The sequence below is a fragment of the Haliotis cracherodii genome, unplaced genomic scaffold (genome assembly GCF_022045235.1).
Source record: "Haliotis cracherodii isolate W230 unplaced genomic scaffold, xgHalCrac1.p SCAF_4, whole genome shotgun sequence".
In the NCBI taxonomy this organism is placed as follows: Eukaryota; Metazoa; Mollusca; class Gastropoda; order Lepetellida; family Haliotidae; genus Haliotis; species Haliotis cracherodii.
The window spans coordinates 46,316,239-46,337,083 of NW_027266297.1; the positions used below are offsets into that span (position 1 = coordinate 46,316,239).

The 20,845-nt window shown below is 45.4% G+C and overlaps 2 protein-coding genes across 2 annotated transcripts; one reads left to right on the plus strand and one right to left on the minus strand.

Annotated features, from left to right (window-relative positions):
* Nucleotides 1–418: 418 nt before the first annotated feature.
* Nucleotides 419–1,417, minus strand: LOC139479447 (serine/threonine-protein kinase 35-like). Its single transcript, XM_071262297.1, has one exon. The coding sequence runs from the start codon at nucleotides 1,415–1,417 to the stop codon at nucleotides 419–421; it is 999 nt and encodes a 332-aa protein (XP_071118398.1).
* A 3,135-nt stretch (nucleotides 1,418–4,552) lies between these two features.
* Nucleotides 4,553–11,504, plus strand: LOC139479011 (putative defense protein 3). The gene is made up of 6 exons (XM_071261741.1): nucleotides 4,553–4,646; nucleotides 8,705–8,933; nucleotides 9,059–9,192; nucleotides 9,315–9,409; nucleotides 9,678–9,840; nucleotides 10,368–11,504. Exons 2-6 carry the CDS (start codon nucleotides 8,732–8,734, stop codon nucleotides 10,533–10,535), a joined length of 762 nt encoding a protein of 253 aa, XP_071117842.1. The 5' UTR covers nucleotides 4,553–4,646; nucleotides 8,705–8,731; the 3' UTR covers nucleotides 10,536–11,504.
* Nucleotides 11,505–20,845: the final 9,341 nt, after the last annotated feature.

Genomic DNA, 20,845 nt, shown 5'->3' on the forward strand with positions numbered 1-20,845 from the left:
ATCGACACACGTCATGTCCAGCCAAACATCTACCGTTGTGGACGGAACAGACAACAGACACGCAGGGCCGTTTTCAAACATTTATATCACCAATTACGATATGTCACATACATCATGCACACGAATCAGATATATTCTACCGTAACTCAGTAACTGCGAGAACTTACAATACGTCGACTGTTCACTTAGTGGTTCCGGAGACACTCACAATTATATATATAAATATATATCATACAATACATTACCATACACGTCACTGCACATATATCTTCAGGGTAAAACAACTGATTTGTGTATGTACAGAAATACACACGACAGCTCACAACTTTCCATAGTCTAACTATTGTATTACATGGCAATGTCTTAATAAGAGATGTGAATCTTCAAGAAAGAGCGTTTTCGATTGGCAAAAGTCAAGTTAATAGTCAAAGGTCAGTTTCCAGGTGACAATGACAACTATTAATAGAACAGCCAGACTGAGTAACACAATAAAGCCTATTGGTATCGATCTGTCCGGGGCCACGAAAGTCTCCATAGCTGCCACAAGTTGCCCAGCCTGGGGTCTCTTCCCGTGTGTGGGGTGTAGCATGCCACACACCAGGTCCTGCACAGCGGCGGAGTTGACGATACTCGCCACCACTTCTTTCACATCCTGTAACGAACACAAAAACAACGGCGTCACGCCGCTGCTCCTCTTCACTGTTGGGGGATAAATGATATCTTTGGACAGATATTTATCATGTTTCACACGTAAGGACACCATGGATAAGAAAACTAGCCCAAGAGAAAAAATGTCACTTGCGAAACGAAAACTGTCTCCGGGGTCTTTTATCTCTGGGGGCCAAAATTTGTCTGAACACCGGGTAGTTAAGAACAGGTGAAGATCAGCATGGGTTGATATATCCAACACGTTGGGCACCGAGTCCAGCTGGTTGTGGCAGTTGCCGTACTGGGCAAGGGACAGGTTGAATATCTTACATATAGGACGGTGGTTACCAGCGGAAAGTAGAACATTGTTGGGATTTAGGTCCCGGTGAACAATTTTGTTCCGATGCAGGTGGAATATACCTTTAGCCATGTCAAACATCAGACTTTGTAGAAACTGCTCTGGCGGTTTTTCCTTTATCAGAAAGTCATTCAGAGTGCCGATGTTGCAGTCTTCAAGCACAAAATAAATGGTGTTTCCATGTGCAACGCTGTCGAGAAATGTGGTAACGTGAGTGTGTTGGGGCAAGCCGTTCATCATACTGATTTCATTGTCCACCGCCCACTGTTCTTCCACTTTCTTCCCCCTCAGCGTGAACGACCCCCTGCCCCGCCTCGACTCATACAGCGTTCCAAACTCACCCCTCCCCACAGCACGCACGACATGATAGTTGCCGAGACCCGTTCCGGGAGACAATGGTACATCCGACATTTTGATGTTGAAATACGAAACACACGTAAAATCAGGAGATGAAAGGGATGATTTCAGGTATGGCGTGTCCCCCTCAACTGCTGCAGCAACAGGTGCGTGCCTCCCCTGACAGTGCTGGATATGAGCCGCGAGAATCACACCTAGAGAGACGGCACCTCAACACGACTGCGAATGCCGACGTACACAAGCGATGCTTCCAACCACGCAGATTAACCTTTCACGAAGCTCCAATGATTACGCACATACGAAGGGGGGTAACTCTGTATAGAGCTGCTATTGATCGTAGAGCACCCTATAGGCAGTAAATCCATCAGATGATGTTTAGATCCCTCTCGCGTTAGAGATATCGTGCTCATTCAAAGTGGCTTACTGCGTCATGATCAATAGAGTAACCCGCCACACAACAGACAGTTTAGGAAAACAGAATTTATTTGACACATATTTATTATATTTTGGGGAAGAATCAACTCACGGGAATCTAGATATCCTGTCACTCCAGCGCAGAGGTGGGATTTCAAGGGAATTGTCTGTCGAGGGTGAGAAATCTGGCAACACCAATGTGCTTCAGGAATCAATGCGTATGCATCAATAGTTTACCGAAAGAGTGATGTGGTGTGTGTTTTTCAGAAGCCTATTTGTTTCACAGCAAACACTGTAAAGTGAAGAAGATTTGGATGTACAGACAGACACTACCAGCTTCGTGCACTGTCTTTGTGTATCAATATCTTGTGACTTCACAGATGAATATTGATTGTCGTCTGACAGAGTATTCTGATACATCTGGAGTCTAACCTGTTAAGTTTAACCCTAATCTAGAAATCCATCTTTGTGGTGCAAGAGGTTTGTGTTTAATGAAGGTACTTCACAGAGTAGGGTCGAGATAACTCCGTGATCGATAGTCGTATTGCACGAGCACATCTTATTATTGCGGTACACAAACAGTGTTAATCAACCAATGTATACATCAATAGTCAATGAGCAAGCTTAGCGGTACTAACTAACCGCTCGCGACAACGTTCTCTCTGTATCGCGCAGCAGTTATTGACACTTCCTCATGTCCAATACTCGAAAGGAACGAGTAGAGTCAGAATTGTCTAATGACGTCTGCTGGGTCAGGCACAGGCCATTTACTTTACAGCTACTTTAGAGAACATAGTAAATATGTTCGCATCACATTCATAAAAAAACCCATAGAAATATCTAAATATGTAGCGAACTGCCAAAGCTATTAAGCACTGCAATATGGAAAGTGAGGAAGGGAGTGCTTAGACTGTTTACCAGCATGTTTAACAGATAGACGAGTTCCACGTGCGGGGAGCGTGCGGCGTGAATCACGGCACGGATTTCTGGAACCTTTATATAGTTTCGTGGTCACTGCCACCTTCATTCTTTTAAGGTTATGATGTGTGGAAATGAATAAGAATGCCAAACTGTGTTTATGAGACGTGTTGTGCAGGTACTGTTTGTACGTTTACACATGCCCCATGAAGTGAGTCGGCCATATTCCAGCTATATCAGCGTGTAGTATCGAGTCTTGGCCAATCCAACCAGTGGTTGATCGCATGATTAACGCCCCACTCCGCCAGGACATGATGTCAGACAACCATGAAGGCATCAAAGCCTGACCACCAGAACCTCATTTTAGCTTTGACTGCAGTCGGCAGGGATGGCCATAATCATATTATCTTGTGTTCGTATCTCAGATTCGCAGATTCTAAGACCTGCAACATTTGGGGTTTCCTCATACATTTAGCTGACATGCCGTGATATGATTGAAATAATGTTCATAGTATTTGTCTGGGTAAGACTTCCGCCTATATCCCCCCTCAAAAAAATATATATCTAAAGGGTTTGAGCAGCAATGTATACATATACAATTTTTGGAGGGGGAGACGGGCGAAAGTATTTCCTTTGATTGTTTGTTTATTGTTTAAAGCCGCACACAGCAATATTCCAACCATATGACGGCGATCTGTAAATAATCGACTCTGTACCAGACAATCCAATGATTGATGTATGCAACGATCCACGCCGTAAGGGTACGATGACACACAATCAGCCAAGTCAGGAGCCTGACGATCCATCCAGTCCTTACAAGTCAAGTTTGTTGGAGGCCAAGTCTAACTAGGAATCCCCACAGGCCAGCCTCAACCAGGCAAAATACACACTTTCCCCGACCGACCCTCTTTGAAATCGCCGTGCAAGCATGATTTATTTTACTTTTACCAAAAGGGTCGGTGGGCGAAATTTATATCGACGGATTCTAAAACCAAGTAATGAAAACAAACATTTCACTTGACGTTATCCATTGTCCCCTAATCTATCTGTATCTGTATAGGGTCGAGATTCACCCAGTCTCTCCATAGGAGCACAAATGCAAGGCAAAAACGGTCACAAACACCGTGTGGAGTGTATGTTATAAATATTGATCTTCTGAAGGGGCCCCTGGCTGGTGAAGATGACAGAGCTGCAAGTGGACGAGAGTTGCCTGGCTCAGCAGCGGCGGCAGATGAGCTCTTCCTGTCTGTCTGTCGGGGCTCCACATCAATCAGCTTATCCTGAGTTCTGAGGAGGACTTGTGGTTTATGTCTACAGAGTAGTAAGATAAACAAACACGACAAAATCATAGATGTGAGAAGAATTACGAAACAGATGCTGTAATCTCAGCTATTAAAGATGTACAATTACTGCTGTTATACTGGCCTGTAATGACACTTCGTGTACTGTTATTTCTGAATGGGTTTGTAAGGGACGCAGATAACAACCAATATAAAGTGGAACATAGTCACGGTAAGCACCTGACAAGCAATCTCGAGGATGGTTCATTCCCTACCTTACGCAAGCACGCACGCACGCACTATATTTTTTTTATATATTCATGACTGAATTTTCCTCTCGATAATGAAGGTCTTGATGTCAGTGATTTTATTCGGAATAAAAGGGAATGAGAACTCTCAAATAATCTGGTGCTGTAACATGACATTACACACTCTGTCTATACACAAAGACGTAATTTATTTATATTTGGTTCAGGCAAAGAAAGCCTTTTACGGGTAGATTTACGGAAAGATCCGACAAAGCGGCCGAGTGCGTGTGTGCGACTGCCGTACGCCAGACCCGTAGAACCAGTTACTGTCACCTGTATAATGTGCGATCATCACGTGACGGAGTTGTTTACTGATCGAGAATAATGGACTATTCACTGACGTCTAACCCATGTTTCTAAAAGGTATGTTTATATATGTTTTACATGTAGGATGTAACTCCAGCATGTAGTCGTGTCGATAGTTACAGAACAGGGTAATACCTGTCTTTAACACTTTATTCACGCGTTAGATATCGATAGATTGTTGCCGGCTTGTAACCTGTCCGACATGCGTCTCACAGGATGCGGTGTGTACCCTGACCCACATTGGTCTCAGATGATGTAGCGTGTACCCTGCCCCACACGGGTCTCAGATGATGTAGTGTGTACCCTGACCCACACGGGTCTCAGATGATGTAGCGTGTACCCTGCCCCACACGGGTCTCAGATGATGTAGTGTGTACCCTGCCCCACACGGGTCTCAGATGATGTAGTGTGTACCCTGCCCCACACGGGTCTCAGATGATGTAGTGTGTACCCTGCCCCACATGGGTCTCAGATGATGTAGCGTGTACCCTGACCCACATGGGTCTCAGATGATGTAGCGTGTACCCTGACCGACATGGGTCTCAGATGATGTAGCGTGTACCCTGATCCACATGGGTCTCAGATGATGTAGCGTGTACCCTGACCGACATGGGTCTCAGATGATGTAGCGTGTACCCTGACCCACATGGGTCTCAGATGATGTAGTGTGTACCCTGACCCACATGGGTCTCAGATGATGTAGCGTGTACCCTGACCCACATTGGTCTCAGATGATGTAGCGTGTACCCTGACCCACATGGGTCTCAGATGATGTAGTGTGTACCCTGACCCACATGGGTCTCAGATGATGTAGTGTGTATCCTGCCCCACACGGGTCTCAGATGATGTAGCGTGTACCCTGACCCACATGGGTCTCAGATGATGTAGCGTGTACCCTGCCCCACATGGGTCTCAGATGATGTAGCGTGTATCCTGCCCCACACGGGTCTCAGATGATGTAGCGTGTACCCTGACCCACATGGGTCTCAGATGATGTAGCGTGTACCCTGCCCCACATGGGTCTCAGATGATGTAGCGTGTACCCTGACCCACACGGGTCTCAGATGATGTAGCGTGTATCCTGACCCACACCGGTCTCAGATGATGTAGCGTGTACCCTGATCCACATGGGTCTCAGATGATGTAGCGTGTACCCTGCCCCACATGGGTCTCAGATGATGTAGCGTGTACCCTGCCCCACATGGGTCTCCGATGATGTAGCGTGTATCCTGACCCACATGGGTCTCAGATGATGAAGCGTGTACCCTGACCCACATGGGTCTCAGATGATGTAGTGTGTACCCTGCCCCTTATGGGTCTCAGATGATGTAGTGTGTACCCTGACCCACATGGGTCTCAGATGATGTAGCGTGTATCCTGACCCACACGGGTCTCAGATGATGTAGCGTGTACCCTGCCCCACATGGGTCTCAGATGATGTAGCGTGTACCCTGACCCACATGGGTCTCAGATGATGTAGCGTGTACCCTGCCCCACATGGGTCTCAGATGATGTAGCGTGTACCCTGCCCCACATGGGTCTCAGATGATGTAGCGTGTATCCTGACCCACATGGGTCTCAGATGATGAAGCGTGTACCCTGACCCACATGGGTCTCAGATGATGTAGTGTGTACCCTGCCCCACACGGGTCTCAAATGATGTAGCGTGTATCCTGCCCAACACGGGTCTCAGATGATGTAGTGTGTACCCTGCCCCACACGGGTCTCAGATGATGTAGTGTGTACCCTGCCCCTTATGGGTCTCAGATGATGTAGCGTGTACCCTGACCCACATGGGTCTCAGATGATGTAGCGTGTACCCTGCCCCACACGGGTCTCAAATGATGTAGCGTGTATGCTGCCCAACACGGGTCTCAGATGATGTAGTGTGTACCCTGCCCCACACGGGTCTCAGATGATGTAGTGTGTACCCTGCCCCTTATGGGTCTCAGATGATGTAGCGTGTACCCTGACCCACATGGGTCTCAGATGATGTAGCGTGTACCCTGCCCCACACGGGTCTCAGATGATGTAGCGTGTACCCTGCACCACACGGGTCTCAGATGATGAGCTGCACACGCTTCACGTGAGAAGCCCGCGGGGCTGTGGTAGTCGCGTAAGAACATTCAGAGATCTATATCTGGAAGACAACACGTCGTTCGTCATACTTGAGGGGTTTATGGATCAGTTGGCCTGGTTGGCACGGCTCAGCTCCACTGTAACAGCATATAACACACCCATGTCTACTTTCTGTATGTTTGCCACACGTGCTACTGGGGGACATCCCGAATCAATCAAACCATCAATCTTTCTTCCTTGAAACCATCCATGGCGGTACGTATAATGTAATGTAACATCATATTTGACACAAACATACTAAGTCGGCATACGTAGTAAACATTATTCATACACATGACAAACGTCACGGGACGTAAATCATAGGGCATGACAGGTTTGACAGATAGATATAAATACACACAAAGCAGTAATATAGAAAGTGTCGTAAGATCTTAACGTGTACCTTTATAACTTACTCTATAGCAAAGGCTTTTAAAACAGTGTGTGTGTGTGGGGGGGGGGGGGGGGGGGGGGGGGGGGGTCTGGCTAATTATTGTGAAAGTAAAGGACATTTAACACACTTCTTGCATTTCCACTTCAACTATAATAACTCCCTGCATCGTCGGTTATTAGCTGACTGATGCTGAGAAGCATATCACACGTCATTAGGTATAGACAGGTCTCTGAAACGAATATAGTTTATAGAAAGAACTTGTTAAATTATCTTAGTACCATATAAGAAAAAGGAGCCCAGAGACTCTCTTCATTTTCAGAAACTGAAAACTGTAATCTAGACTTGCCGACTATAATAGACTTGCATGGGCTGTATTGGATATATTTGTTTCTGGGTCTGTGTGACAGACTGCGCATGTCTCAATAGCAATAAGAACATGCCCATGCGGCTTTAAAGTATTGCTCCGTTCTATTATGCATTACAGGCAGTGGGTGAATGTAATTGTCGTATGTCACGTGGAGGAATGTAATGGTCGTATGTCACGTGGAGGAATGTAATGGTCGTATGTCACGTGGGTGAGTATAATGGTCGTATGTCACGTGGGTGAATGTAATGGTCGTATGTCACGTGGAGCAATGTAATGGTCGTATGTCACGTGGAGGAATGTAATGGTCGTATGTCACGTGGAGGAATGTAATGGTCGTATGTCACGTGGGTGAATGTAATGGTCGTATGTCACGTGGAGGAATGTCATGGTCGTATGTCACGTGGGTGAATGTAATGGTCGTATGTCACGTGGAGGAATGTAATGGTCGTATGTCACGTGGGTGAATGTAATGGTCGTATGTCACGTGGGTGAATGTAATGGTCGTATGTCACGTGGAGGAGTGTAATGGCCGTATGTCACGTGGAGGAATGTAATGGTCGTATGTCACGTGGGTGAATGTAATGGTCGTATGTCACGTGGGTGAATGTAATGGTCGTATGTCACGTGGAGGAATGTCATGGTCGTATGTCACGTGGGTGAATGTAATGGTCGTATGTCACGTGGGTGAATGTAATGGTCGTATGTCACGTGGGTGAATGTAATGGTCGTATGTCACGTGGAGGAGTGTAATGGCCGTATGTCACGTGGAGGAATGTAATGGTCGTATGTCACGTGGGCGAATGTAATGTTCGTATGTCACTTGGGTGAATGTAATGGTCGTATGTCACGTGGAGGAATGTAATGGTCGTATGTCACGTGGGTGAATGTAATGGTCGTATGTCACGTGGAGCAATGTAATGTTCGTATGTCACGTGGGTGAATGTAATGGTCGTATGTCACGTGGGTGAATGTAATGGTCGTATGTCACGTGGAGGAATGTAATGGTCGTATGTCACGTGGGTGAATGTAATGGCCGTATGTCACGTGGAGCAATGTAATGGTCGTATGTCACGTGGAGGAATATATATTTGCGCCATATTCTCATGAAAGTTTTTTTTTACTTTAGCGTTTTAGCGCCTCAGCATAACAAGACCATTTACATATAATTTATTGTGTCACTTCAAACGTAACTGGTTCGTGGACATTATGGTGGTGTTTTCACTTTTTCTGTTAAAGGTTCACGTTCTTCACAAATCTTTAGCAATGAATGTTGGACACCACGTGACATTAGGGGTGTTGATGGGGCCGTTATTAATGACGTCACTTGAAGGACATCACTATGGCGCAGGAAGGGAGGCGTGTGTTGACATGATTCCTCAACACGAGAGCCGACCCCGTGATCCCCCAGCACCCGTCAACATCATCCTGTCCAACACAACTTACAGCCCAGGTGTTCCTATAACAGGTGAGAATGTCACAGTTCTACAAGTGCTGACACATCACCATGTATCCGCCTAGTGTCCAAGCTCATATAAGCCGAAGTATTTGTTATTGTCCGTCACTATCTGTCACTATGTTTGTCTGTTCCAGTTACTCTCGCTGCCAACAGTGGGTTCTTCAAGGGTTTCCTGATTCAAGCCAGAGTGACGGACCCCGGGCCGAGTCGAGGAAATGCGGTCGGGACATTCACTCCAATAGACGGAACTAAACAGATCTGCGATTTCGTAAGAACAATATCTTATACCTTAGAGTACGTAAAGTGTATGCGTAGTGGGTAGTAGGACAGCTGGGAAGTAAACTAGTGCTTGTCTGTCGTCATTCCATGAATATCAAGTGACTTCTTCAGAGTGTTGGGTTGACCCACTCGGATGCCGGGCAGAAGACGAAGCTGATGTTGCAGTGGAACCCTCCTCCCACGTTAAAGGGCAACATTCGATTCAGGTGAGCTTACACACGACAACCATATCCTTTACTAGAAGCCTCTCCAATACTAATTTACGTAGCAAAGTCGAAGCCGTCTATTAAAACCTATCTTAAGTCAAATGATCTTAGAAGAAGACATCATATTAATTTACTATGACTATGCCATCATCAACTGTTGAAAGTATATATGGAGCCAGGATTGTCCAATGATATACAGTGATGAACATCATCCCGAAGAGTTTACAGTGCTGACTGTGACGTAACTCTCCGTTTATCCCACTTATAGCACAACGATCGTGGTAAGTCAGTACTCATACTGGGTAGCGTTACCCTCTGATGTCCTGACCGAGGGGCAGACAACCACGTCACCTCCCACCACCACCCAGGTGACATCTTCATCCTTGTCTTCAGCAGCCACGTCGATGTCGTCAAGCATGGACCCTCAAAAGGCGAGTAAATGTTAATCTGCTCATAAACCCAGGTGATTCTAAAGGATCGTCAGAAGCCATTGTTTACACAGCTACAGAACGTTAACGAATATTCATTGGCAGTCCGGTATGCACATATGCTCCGTGGGCATTCTTTATATCATAAATGTCCCTTGTCGTACATGGCACTACATAGCCGTGTCCCCAGGTAGCTGTAACATTCACAAGCAGAAGTCGGAATATACAAATTTACCATAGCTTGGCAATGCGGTTGGCACGAGTAAACGTACACATACCACAATAGTTAGGAAGTCTACGTACATATGTCTATCAATAAACCGATTTTGTGCGTAATGTAATAGACTACAGTACCGTCCATTGCCAAGCTATTGTACATGTATATATGTGCATTCCGATTTGGGTTGAGGAACATTTGTACAGAATGTACGTGGGGTACCTACCTGTACATGGTACCTATACGACAAATAGACAACACAAATTGCCCATTGTTAGGTCTAATTATAAGTTTGACCATCATTTTGTCGCAGCTGGACACAGTGAGCCCGTCACAGCCACGATCCGAGATGGACACACCCATAACTACCCCGTCACAGTCAGCGTCTTCACCCTCACCCAGTGCAGCAGGGGGGAGACAGGCAACAACAATGACGTCGCCAGTCACATGTCTCCTGGCTGGGCTGATTCTGTTCTGGTGATCTGTGGTGTCTGAAAGCTATGGTGCTAGTTACATGTGATATTATCTATCCCTCGTCGCTGTGTGCAGTGTTTGCACCTGGCTTGTTATATGTTATGAAACGGTGGCTCATTTACCCTCCTACCTACCATACTACCTGCTTAAACTGTTTGACAGATACCATTTTTTGGAAAACTGGATTCTAGTCAGTGCCATTGAAACAAGAACATTGTGAATTATTTTTCACAGTGACTTGCCTATAATGACTTTACGCCCGACTACATCATCTGCGGCGAAGTTTAATGCAAGAGTGCGTACCACCCTTTTTTGAAGCTTAAGTACTGCAACACTATAGCTAAATCGTATTACATATATCATATGTATACACACACTTACAGGTCAGGACACGACACGGCCATCATCTGCAGCTACACTGATTTGTCAGACGAGACGATATAAAATGTACGAAAAAGATGCAATGACCTTTCTACCTACCTTTCTATCATGAGCCCCTCCCCTGCCAGCTTGTTGATACAGGGGTCGGCTAGACATTTTCTGACCATTTCTACCGCTGGTAGGAATTCAACGTCCTCACAAACAATGGCAAAACATGTTACATTGTACCCGATATAAGTGCACCAAATACAACATTAACAGTTGTAATAACGTCAGTTCATTTCACATTCACAAACTGTTTAATAAAACAAATATAATCAATATGTAACTTTGACTGATCTGTTTGACCACTGTACATTTGACTTTCGGTCATTTCATAACACACACGCCATGACGACCCTAAGACTCAGATACTGCAGGAAACTCAACTCAATGTTTTATTCATGTTGGTTGTACAGATCGTGAGCAGGAACTATTCCTCGTGAGCGCTATTTGAATATGTAATGGGATTTGTCGTCCAAACTAAGATAATATTCGTGCTGAACGCCTACCTGTACCAGGTATGTTGAAATTGTAATATGAATAAAAAAGCTTCCTTGTGTGTGTTGCTAAAAAGTATGTCTGACTTTTATAATTCTTACATGTTTTGTAGACTGGTGTTGCATGTAATACTAAACAAGTCATGCTGATTGCTGTATCAATACTACTCTCTGGGCCCCAGTCACTGTGTATCGCAAAGAAACAGACTGGCTAGGTCATCTCATGAGAATATGATGTGTTGGTTGGCTGTAGTCTTACAATGTTTCACGGTGTCTCCCCTGGTGTGTTCTGCACACAATGCGTTTTGTTTTCCGTTTGTCTTTTTGTTTGCATCTCAGTCTCCCCTGGTGTGTCTCCAGGTGTGTGTCCTGAAAGTGTGTCTCAGGATATATCTATCACTGATTTTATCAATGTGAGTGAGTGAGTGAGTGAGTGAGTGAGTGAGTGAGTGATTTTACACCGCCTTTAGCAGTATTCCACCAATATCACGACGGGGGACACCAGAAATGGACTTCACACACTGTACCGCCCTTCTTCAGTGTGTCTCATGAATTGTCTGTCACTGGTTTTCTCAGTGTGTCTCATGAATTATCTGTCACTGGTTTTCTCAGCGTGTCTCATGAATTATCTGTCACTGGTTTTCTAAGTGTGTCTCATGAATTATCTGTCACTGGTTTTCTCAGTGTGTCTCATGAGTTATCTGTCACTGGTTTTCTCAGTGTGTCTCATGAGTTATCTGTCACTGGTTTTCTCAGTGTGTCTCATGAATTATCTGTCACTGATTTTCTCAATGTGTCATAATATTATACGTCACAGTTTATCTCAATGTGACACTTAATATATACCACAGTTTATATCAGTGTGCTATGCTGTCACAGGTTGTCTCATTGTGTCACACTGTTTATCTCAGCGTGTTTCATGGTATCACAGATAGTTCCACTGTGTTTAACAGCTATGTATCTCAGTGTGGTACAGTTCTCTACACTGCTACGTGACATGTAGGACAGTAGCGGTAAAGGTGATTGGCCACTTCACCGACATTTCCCTGCAGTGTTGTGAGAGATTCTGCAGATACCTGCTGCTGCTGAGAGTGAATGTGTTTGTATTGCCTGACCCACAAACGTGTGAGGGGGACACCCCTAGGGGTTGTCGGGCGAACGAACCGTGTTGACTAACTACACAAACCGTGGACGCCGAGGTGAAGCCACAACTAAACATGTGAGCCGACACAGTCGCCCTGCCAGTCAGAGTCATCGTCACAGCCACCGTCACACTTACGTTACTGTCACAGCCACCGTCAAACTTACGTTACTGTCACAGCCACCGTCACACTTACGTTACTGTCACAGCCACCGTCACACTTACGTTACTGTCACAGCCACCGTCACACTTACGTTACTGTCACAGCCACCGTCAAACTTACGTTACTGTCACAGCCACCGTCACACTTACGTTACTGTCACAGCCACCGTCACACTTACGTTACTGTCACAGCCACCGTCACACTTACGTTACTGTCACAGCCACCGTCACACTTACGTTACTGTCACAGCCACCGTCACACTTACGTTATTGTCACAGCCACCGTCACACTTACGTTACTGTCACACCCACCGTCACACTTACGTTACTGTCACAGCCACCGTCACACTTACGTTACTGTCACAGCCACCGTCACACTTACGTTACTGTCACAGCCACCGTCACACTTACGTTACTGTCACAGCCACCGTCACACTTACGTTACTGTCACAGCCACCGTCACACTTACGTTACTGTCACACCCACCGTCACACTTACGTTACTGTCACAGCCACCGTCACACTTACGTTACTGTCACAGCCACCGTCACACTTACGTTACTGTCACAGCCACCGTCACACTTACGTTATTGTCACAGCCACCGTCACACTTACGTTACTGTCACAGCCACCGTCACACCCACCGTCGTTGTCACATTCACCGTCATGCCCACAGTCACAGTCACCATCACATTCACAGTCGCCCTCAGCCGGCGGCACATTCACCGCCTCAGTCATCGTCATAGTGTCCTACACATTCACCGTCCCTACTGTACCCGAGGTAGATCGGCCTACATCACATACATATACTCAAATACCCATACTGCAGCCACCGAGATGTCAGTACACCAGAGATGTCAGACCCTGAGATGTCAGTACACCAGAGATCTCAGACGCTGAGATGTCATAACCGGCTGTGCAAACCGAGTCATATAAACCATTAATCATATTGTATTAGTCATAATTCATGATACTGGTGTGTAGCTTTGGGATATATTTCTGTTCTTGTGGATAGGCGTAACGCAATTGTTCACATATCAAATATTTGCCTCTGGGGTTAAAGATATTATGATCTAATGCCGCTTTTAATCGTGTAATTATGTTATCAATCACTGAAGTCACATTCAACACACTCTACGTGTAATAGCCCCTGTCTACAATTACCTCTATTTGTTGTAGCGCGTGGCCAATAGAGATATGTCATATTCAGGAGATCACACATCGCCCAATTGGTTACATTTACGAGATATTTGTCTCAGAAGAAATAAGATCAAAGGTGACTTCATCATTTTCAACTTATAACGAATCCAGTGGGCACTGCCCTGAAAACACATAGACGACGAAAGTCCATTGTTTATTGTCTGTTTTAAGAACATAATACTGAAGTTGTCGCGTTGCATCTGCTCTAACGTGTCCCTGTTTTATCAGTCCGACATCCCGGAACAACTTACCAACGTAGTTCCCATCCATGTTCAAGTGTCCTCTCTGTACACGGTAGACTAGTATGTCATGAGTGTCATGTATCCAGATTGCATGACCATAGTAAAGCCCATATGCTGCTAGATATTGTTTGCTCTCCTAGCAGCTGTCCGTGACAACCTGGAATGTGTGCAACGTGAAACAGGGAGGATCTGAGGTAGCAAATAGACAGCATTAATGGGAGCATTACACCGCTGTGACACAGCTGCCAGTGTCTTTGTCAGTAGTAGATAAAACCCGAGGAAACATCTGAATGAATTTAGTTTTAATTATCCGTAGATTTGAATTCTAACCTAAATATTTGTTTATGGTGCATATAACTATCCATTCTTGCCAAAACAATAACTGTCTTTGGATACTGAAACAATGGACAGCATTAAAAGTAAAACATAAGATAGCTACTCGATAAATCGCTGAGAACAATGAATAACGAAACGTGGTTTATTTTACGATAAAACATTGTTCTATCATAAAGTCATTTCTGGAGATTCGAACATGCGATAGCAACTTGATGACGTCGTAAATTACAATAAAACACTGCAGGGAAAATAAACCGCTCGGGGATGCGACCCTCGAGGTTTATTCTTCCTGCAGTGTTTTATTGTACGATAAGTAACTCCCACTCGTCGTTTATTTCTTGAATAAAGAGTTTATTTCTATCTATTATCTAGATCTATTAAGTAGGAATCTTCTCGGGATAGGTTCTTTGGATGGCCGAGAAGGGTTTGACGTGGTATTCTAACGATGGAGCGATATGTTGAAAGGCACAGACGTTGCTAAGAAACGATGTTATAATGGGATGAAAGGAAGGGCCGATGCGATAAAAGTATGAACCGATGTGATGAGTCGAGAGAGCCGTGTGACCAGTCGAAGGAGTGATGTGATACAACGATGGACCGACGTGGTGAACCGATGTGATGAGTCGATGGAGCATTGTGATGAAACGGTGAAGCGAGTAAATGGATTCACGTTTTCTTTGTTTGTTTCTTTGTTTGATGTTCATCGCCACGCTCAATAATATTCCGTGCTATATGACACCGGTTTGTAAATAATCGAGACTGGACTAGACGATACAGTGATTGGCATCATGAGCAGCGATCTACACAATTGGGAAACGATATCATGCATAAACTAAGTCAGCGAGCCTGACCACCCGAACCCGTTGGTCGCTTCTGACGACAAGCGTGTTTTGCTGAAGACCTATTCTAACCTGGATCTTCACGGGTGATATCACATGTGGTCAGTGGCACAGAACCATCTGACACACTGGTGACTGGGCAGTAGACAAACATATATATAGAGAGAGAGAGAATCACACCCGAGTGTCTTTTGATATCAAATATATCAACGAGTGTTGATATATTTGATATCAAAAGACACGAAGGTGCGATTTTATTTATCATCCAACATCATTCTTCCAACTTTTTTCAGTTTGTAGACAGTAATAAGTAGTGTCTAGTGTAAACAGTACTGTTAACATCTTCAGTAGCAGAGCCAGTAGTGATGTCATTTGATTGTGACGTCATGTAACAATGACGTCACAATGGTCTGCAATGCACTCAGATCCAATTTCATTGCAGTGATATCTACAATGTAGATATCTCTTGACCTCACCCAAGCATATCTCCTTTATACCCCCATTCCACTAGGCGGCGATCCACGGTGATCTACGCGATCTGAAGGAGCGCCATAGATCGCCATATAATGAGGCGATATAGGGGTACTTGTGATCCTATTGCGATCAGATAGCGATCAGATAGCGATCCAATAGCGATCCAATAGCCATCTATGTGATCCGATAGCGACTTGATGGCGCTTGATCGCCACCCAACCACCCCAAAATGTGGCGATCTTGCACGATCAGTTCCCGCTCCATTCGCGATCCGATGTGATCAGGATGCGCTCCAATGGCGCTCTATTGGCGATCCGATGGCGATCATTGTGATCTATGGCGCTCTTCTCTGATCCGATAGCGATCGAGTGCGATCTATGAAGATCCGTTAGAGCTCAAGTTAGAGCTCTAGGCGATCCGATTGCGACCTGATCGTCGCAAAGGGGCCCGATCCTATAAAAACCTGTGGCGTTCAGCCGCGCTGTTCAGTTCTGTGCTTGGCAGCAGACGGGTATCACCAGGAACCATAGAGATGCTGCCATATTACAAGTGATTTAAAATCTCGTGAACCATGCCATCGTGAACCAGCAGATTGCTATTCTGGCCCAGCAGCCTCGAAGAAGAAGGAGAAGGAAGGCTTTTGGGGTGAGACCCTGGAGCGCCATTGGAGCGCCACAGAGCGCCACAGGGTGGCGCTCCAAATCGTGAACCAAACAGTGAAGCACAATATGAGCGCCATCGGAGCGCAGTCGGAGCGCCAATGCAACTCCGAGGAGCGCCATGGAGCGCCGAAGATCGGTAGGCCAGCTTTTGTGGCGATCGGCGGCGCTCTGTGGTGATCCGATAGCGCTCCGATTGCGACCTTGGCGATCAAGTAGCGCTCCGATTGCGATCTAGGCGATCAAGTAGCGCTCCGATTGCGATCTAGGCGATCAATTAGCGATCTGATGGCGCTCCGGAGCGCCACGCATCTTTGTGCAGGGGAGTCAACCGGCGGCGACCTTGGCGATCATGGAGATCAGTTTGCGATCTGTTAGCGATCCGTTAGCGCTTTTGGCGATCTTGGCGCTCTATATGGCGCTCTATGGCGCCTAGTGGAATGGGGGTATTAGGAGCCAGTTTTGGATGATAAATATATTTATTACCCACGTGGTAAGATACTAAATCCGTACGTCACACGGAGGTGATATTTTGATTAGAAATAGTACTATGTTTGTGTACACGCATATTACGTGGACAATGTATACAGATGTCATGTGTCGTGTCCTCAGTAAGACAGGAGGATATCTATATGCTCAGTCATCTCAATCACCAGATCACAGCCTCTCACAAACGTCATGTTCCGTAGGAATAGCCCCAGTACCGCCCACAGTGTTTACACAGAGTACTTATATATCACATCATATTCCTAATCACCAGTTTTCCGATGATGGCTCATCTCAAACTGTCACGACCCCTCTGAAAGTATTCTGAATGACGAGTTACATGTGTGACGGGTGTTCAACTTTCTAAAAGCTGTCAATTGCATGCTTGCGAAGGAACCGGCTTACGTGTGCAGTGGAGCATGGTCGGTAACTTGGTCTGTCAACTGTCAACCTATTTAAGATAAAGACCACGTGATAGGTGAACGATCCGGTCATACAAGGGCCTCCTCTCTCTCAGTCCTATCTGTGACCAGGTGAGCCAGCGGCGACAGGGAGCAGTTCTTCCAGCATCACAGTAGACATTAACGTTAGAATCTGGAATCGGGGGAAGTTTTGCTTGAACGTTTGATTCGGAAGCCAGGATTAGTGGTCAGGCCGAACTGTGGTCCTGCCACGCTGTGATTCTTGACTTGAGCGAGTGCCTGTTGTCAGTTGGGTGACACAGTGGATACGTAATACACAGCCGCATCTGGAGCCACCCACCTCCCTCAGGTAGGCACATGGTGTCAGAGTTTCTTCACTTCCTTGAAATATTGACTAACAAAAATAACATAAATTGTCATAAAAAGTATTCTTAGTGTCCCCCATCAAAGGGGTTTATAACAGCTAGCGGTATTATACAACCATCCGAATGCATCAAAGATATAATGTTTTGTATAGACTTTATTCGACAATGCCATCTCAAGGACACTGTCCATTACCATTACAACTGAGGAGATCACTAGGGTAATCTTTGACATTTCACATGGGCACTGGTTTTCGACATGTAAATATGTTTTCTAGTTCTGTCCTGCGATTGTCTCCGTACGCCAAATAACTTTATCTAACTTTGATATTTGTAACTGGGTATTAGAAATGTACTCCTCCAATTAGGTGTACTTACTGTCGAGTTTAGACATTACAACATGTCGGTGTCTTTGTGACAGGGGGAATCCGGCTGTTGTTTGTTCTGCACTGGACGGAAGACGACGCTTGTTTTCACTGAATGTAACTATGTAACCCAAATTAGCTGACAGATGCCATACAGAGGGACTTACACCATGTTATGCATGAGATGCTCCGTGTTATCTTCCACGGGCTCTGGGTGCTAAGTTCCCTCCTAAACTCGTCCTGACAGGCGACTCTCATTGGCTCGGGTAGTCCAGGTTATGACGGTGGTATGTGGCTTAACTTGACCTTGATGAACAACATATGTACGTCGTTATGATACCCAAATAAGCTTAGTAACGACACACACGTAAGATGGTTGTCATTTACATTAACATGCGTTGAAGTATGCATATGTTATGGCCCTGCCGGAAAGGCGTCATAATCTATTGGAGATATTTGAGGACAACGTCTAAAGTAACAGTGTGAGTGTGTTCGCGAGTTGACAACATGGGAGGGGAGGCACGTCTTTTTGTTTACACGACACAATACTTAAACCGACAACCCTCAAAAACAAGAATAAATAAATCTGGTTCAGAATAAATTCCATTAGACAATGATGCTGTGTGAGACACGTTGCGTCAACGCTGGTGTTGACCGGGGAGTCTGTGAATATTAGCGACAGAACCCTTTCCATGAGGAGCAGGCCGTGTTACGGAGGTGACGTCTGGAGACGCGATATTTGGTGCTGATCACGTAGGTCTGTCGCCATGTGTCTAAGGCCGTGAGTATTTTTCACTGGCTAACAGGCTTTGATTCTGAACTTCGCAAGTGGAAACTATTTGTAACGTGTAAATCACTTCGGGTTGTGCCCTCACAGAAAATACGGGTTGAATAGCATGTTATTGAAGCATCGCCGATAATATGACATAACACGAAATATGTGTAGCAGGTATGCAGTTTTTTACTTGGGTCCCGTAACCCGACAACTGCGCCCCGACTCCCTCCACACATACACGCACGCACGCACGCACGCACGCACGCACGCACGCACTCACACTCAAAAATATAGAAGAAAAACCTTTACATTTAATACACAGCTTTGATATAAAAAAAGAGTTAAGTTTCCTTTTAAGTTTCCTGACGATTGTAAATGTGAGGAACGTATTTCATGCATTACTTTCTTGGTATCGACTTTTGATCACGTGCTTATATAACTCGTCAATTGTGGGTGTCCATGTCATGACGTGGAACGTACTTTCAAACTATGTCACATATTGCAAACAATCCCGACTCCTATATAATGACCATGAGTAATCCCATGCGCCACTGGTGTGATCACACAAGTGTACACATACCCTGCTTCACTGTGGCGGACACACTGTGATGTATTTAGTTACGTCCCTTAATGGTCTTAAACTCAGTCATCCACTCGCCCTATTGTTGTCGTTCGCCTGAGGTCGTGCCATTTACTAAGCAGTAGGACGGTAGTACAGTAGTACATGTCAAGGGACTGTGTCAGATTGCCTCGGTCTGCCAATGTAAGTTTATAACACTATTTGTGCGTTGTAATGCAGGGGCATCCCAGCACGGATACATCCTCTTGGGGAAAGAAGGGCGGGATCACAAGTTGATCATACGTGTGTCAGTAGAATGGAAATTATTCACGAATTTCCGTTGTTAGTCTTGTTCGATCTATAGTGTATACTAGTGTTGTTGTTCTTGTCTTGAGGTAATGGCATTTACCTTGACCTTGTCCATGGTGGTCACGTGCCTCGCGTGGTCACCAGGAGAGTAAGACCGTACATGTCACGCATGAAGGCGGACAAGTGACCCGGTCATTCCAGGTCGGGTTTGCACGACAATCCTGGAATGACGAGAGCCATGTCGTGTTTTCGGTGTGAGGTCTCCTTCTGTTTGGTGGCTTGACTGTAACAGCTGAACACCACGCCACGGTTCCCCGGACAGTGCCCTCCGTTACGTGTCAACGGATGAACGGACAACCTTGTTAACGGTTGTCATCTGCATAGTAGAAAGTTCATAATTTGTATTCATTGGCATTTTTTGCTTAAACATTTACTAGTCTTCTTGAAGAAAGGAGACGACTGGCATATTTATGGTCATGACATGGGTGAAAACCTGCACAGGAATCTGAGCCGTGACACTCTTTAAGATACATCTTGACGCAATCTATCGAGACATGGGACCCTTCAAATATATGTTGACAGGACGTATCTCAGACACACGACCCTTCAAATATATGTGGGCGGTCGGGTAGCCTAGTGGTTAAAGCGTTCGCTCGTCACGCCGAAGACCCGGGTTCGATTCCCGACATGGGTACAATGTGTGAAGCCCCTTTCTGGTGTCTCCCGCCGTGATATTGCTGGAATATTGCTAAAAGCGGCGTAAAACCATACTCACTCACTCAAATATATGTTGACAGGACCTATCTGAGACACACAAACTTCAAATATATGTTAACAGAACGTATCTCAGAAACACGATCCTTCAAATATATGTTGACAGGACGTATCTGAGACACACAACCTTCAAATATATGTTAACAGAACGTATCTTAGACACTCGACCCTTTAAATGTATGTTGACAGGACCTATCTGAGACACACAACCTTCAAATATATGTTGACAGGACGTATCTTAGACACTCGACCCTGCAAATGTATGTTGACAGGACCTATCTGAGATACACAAC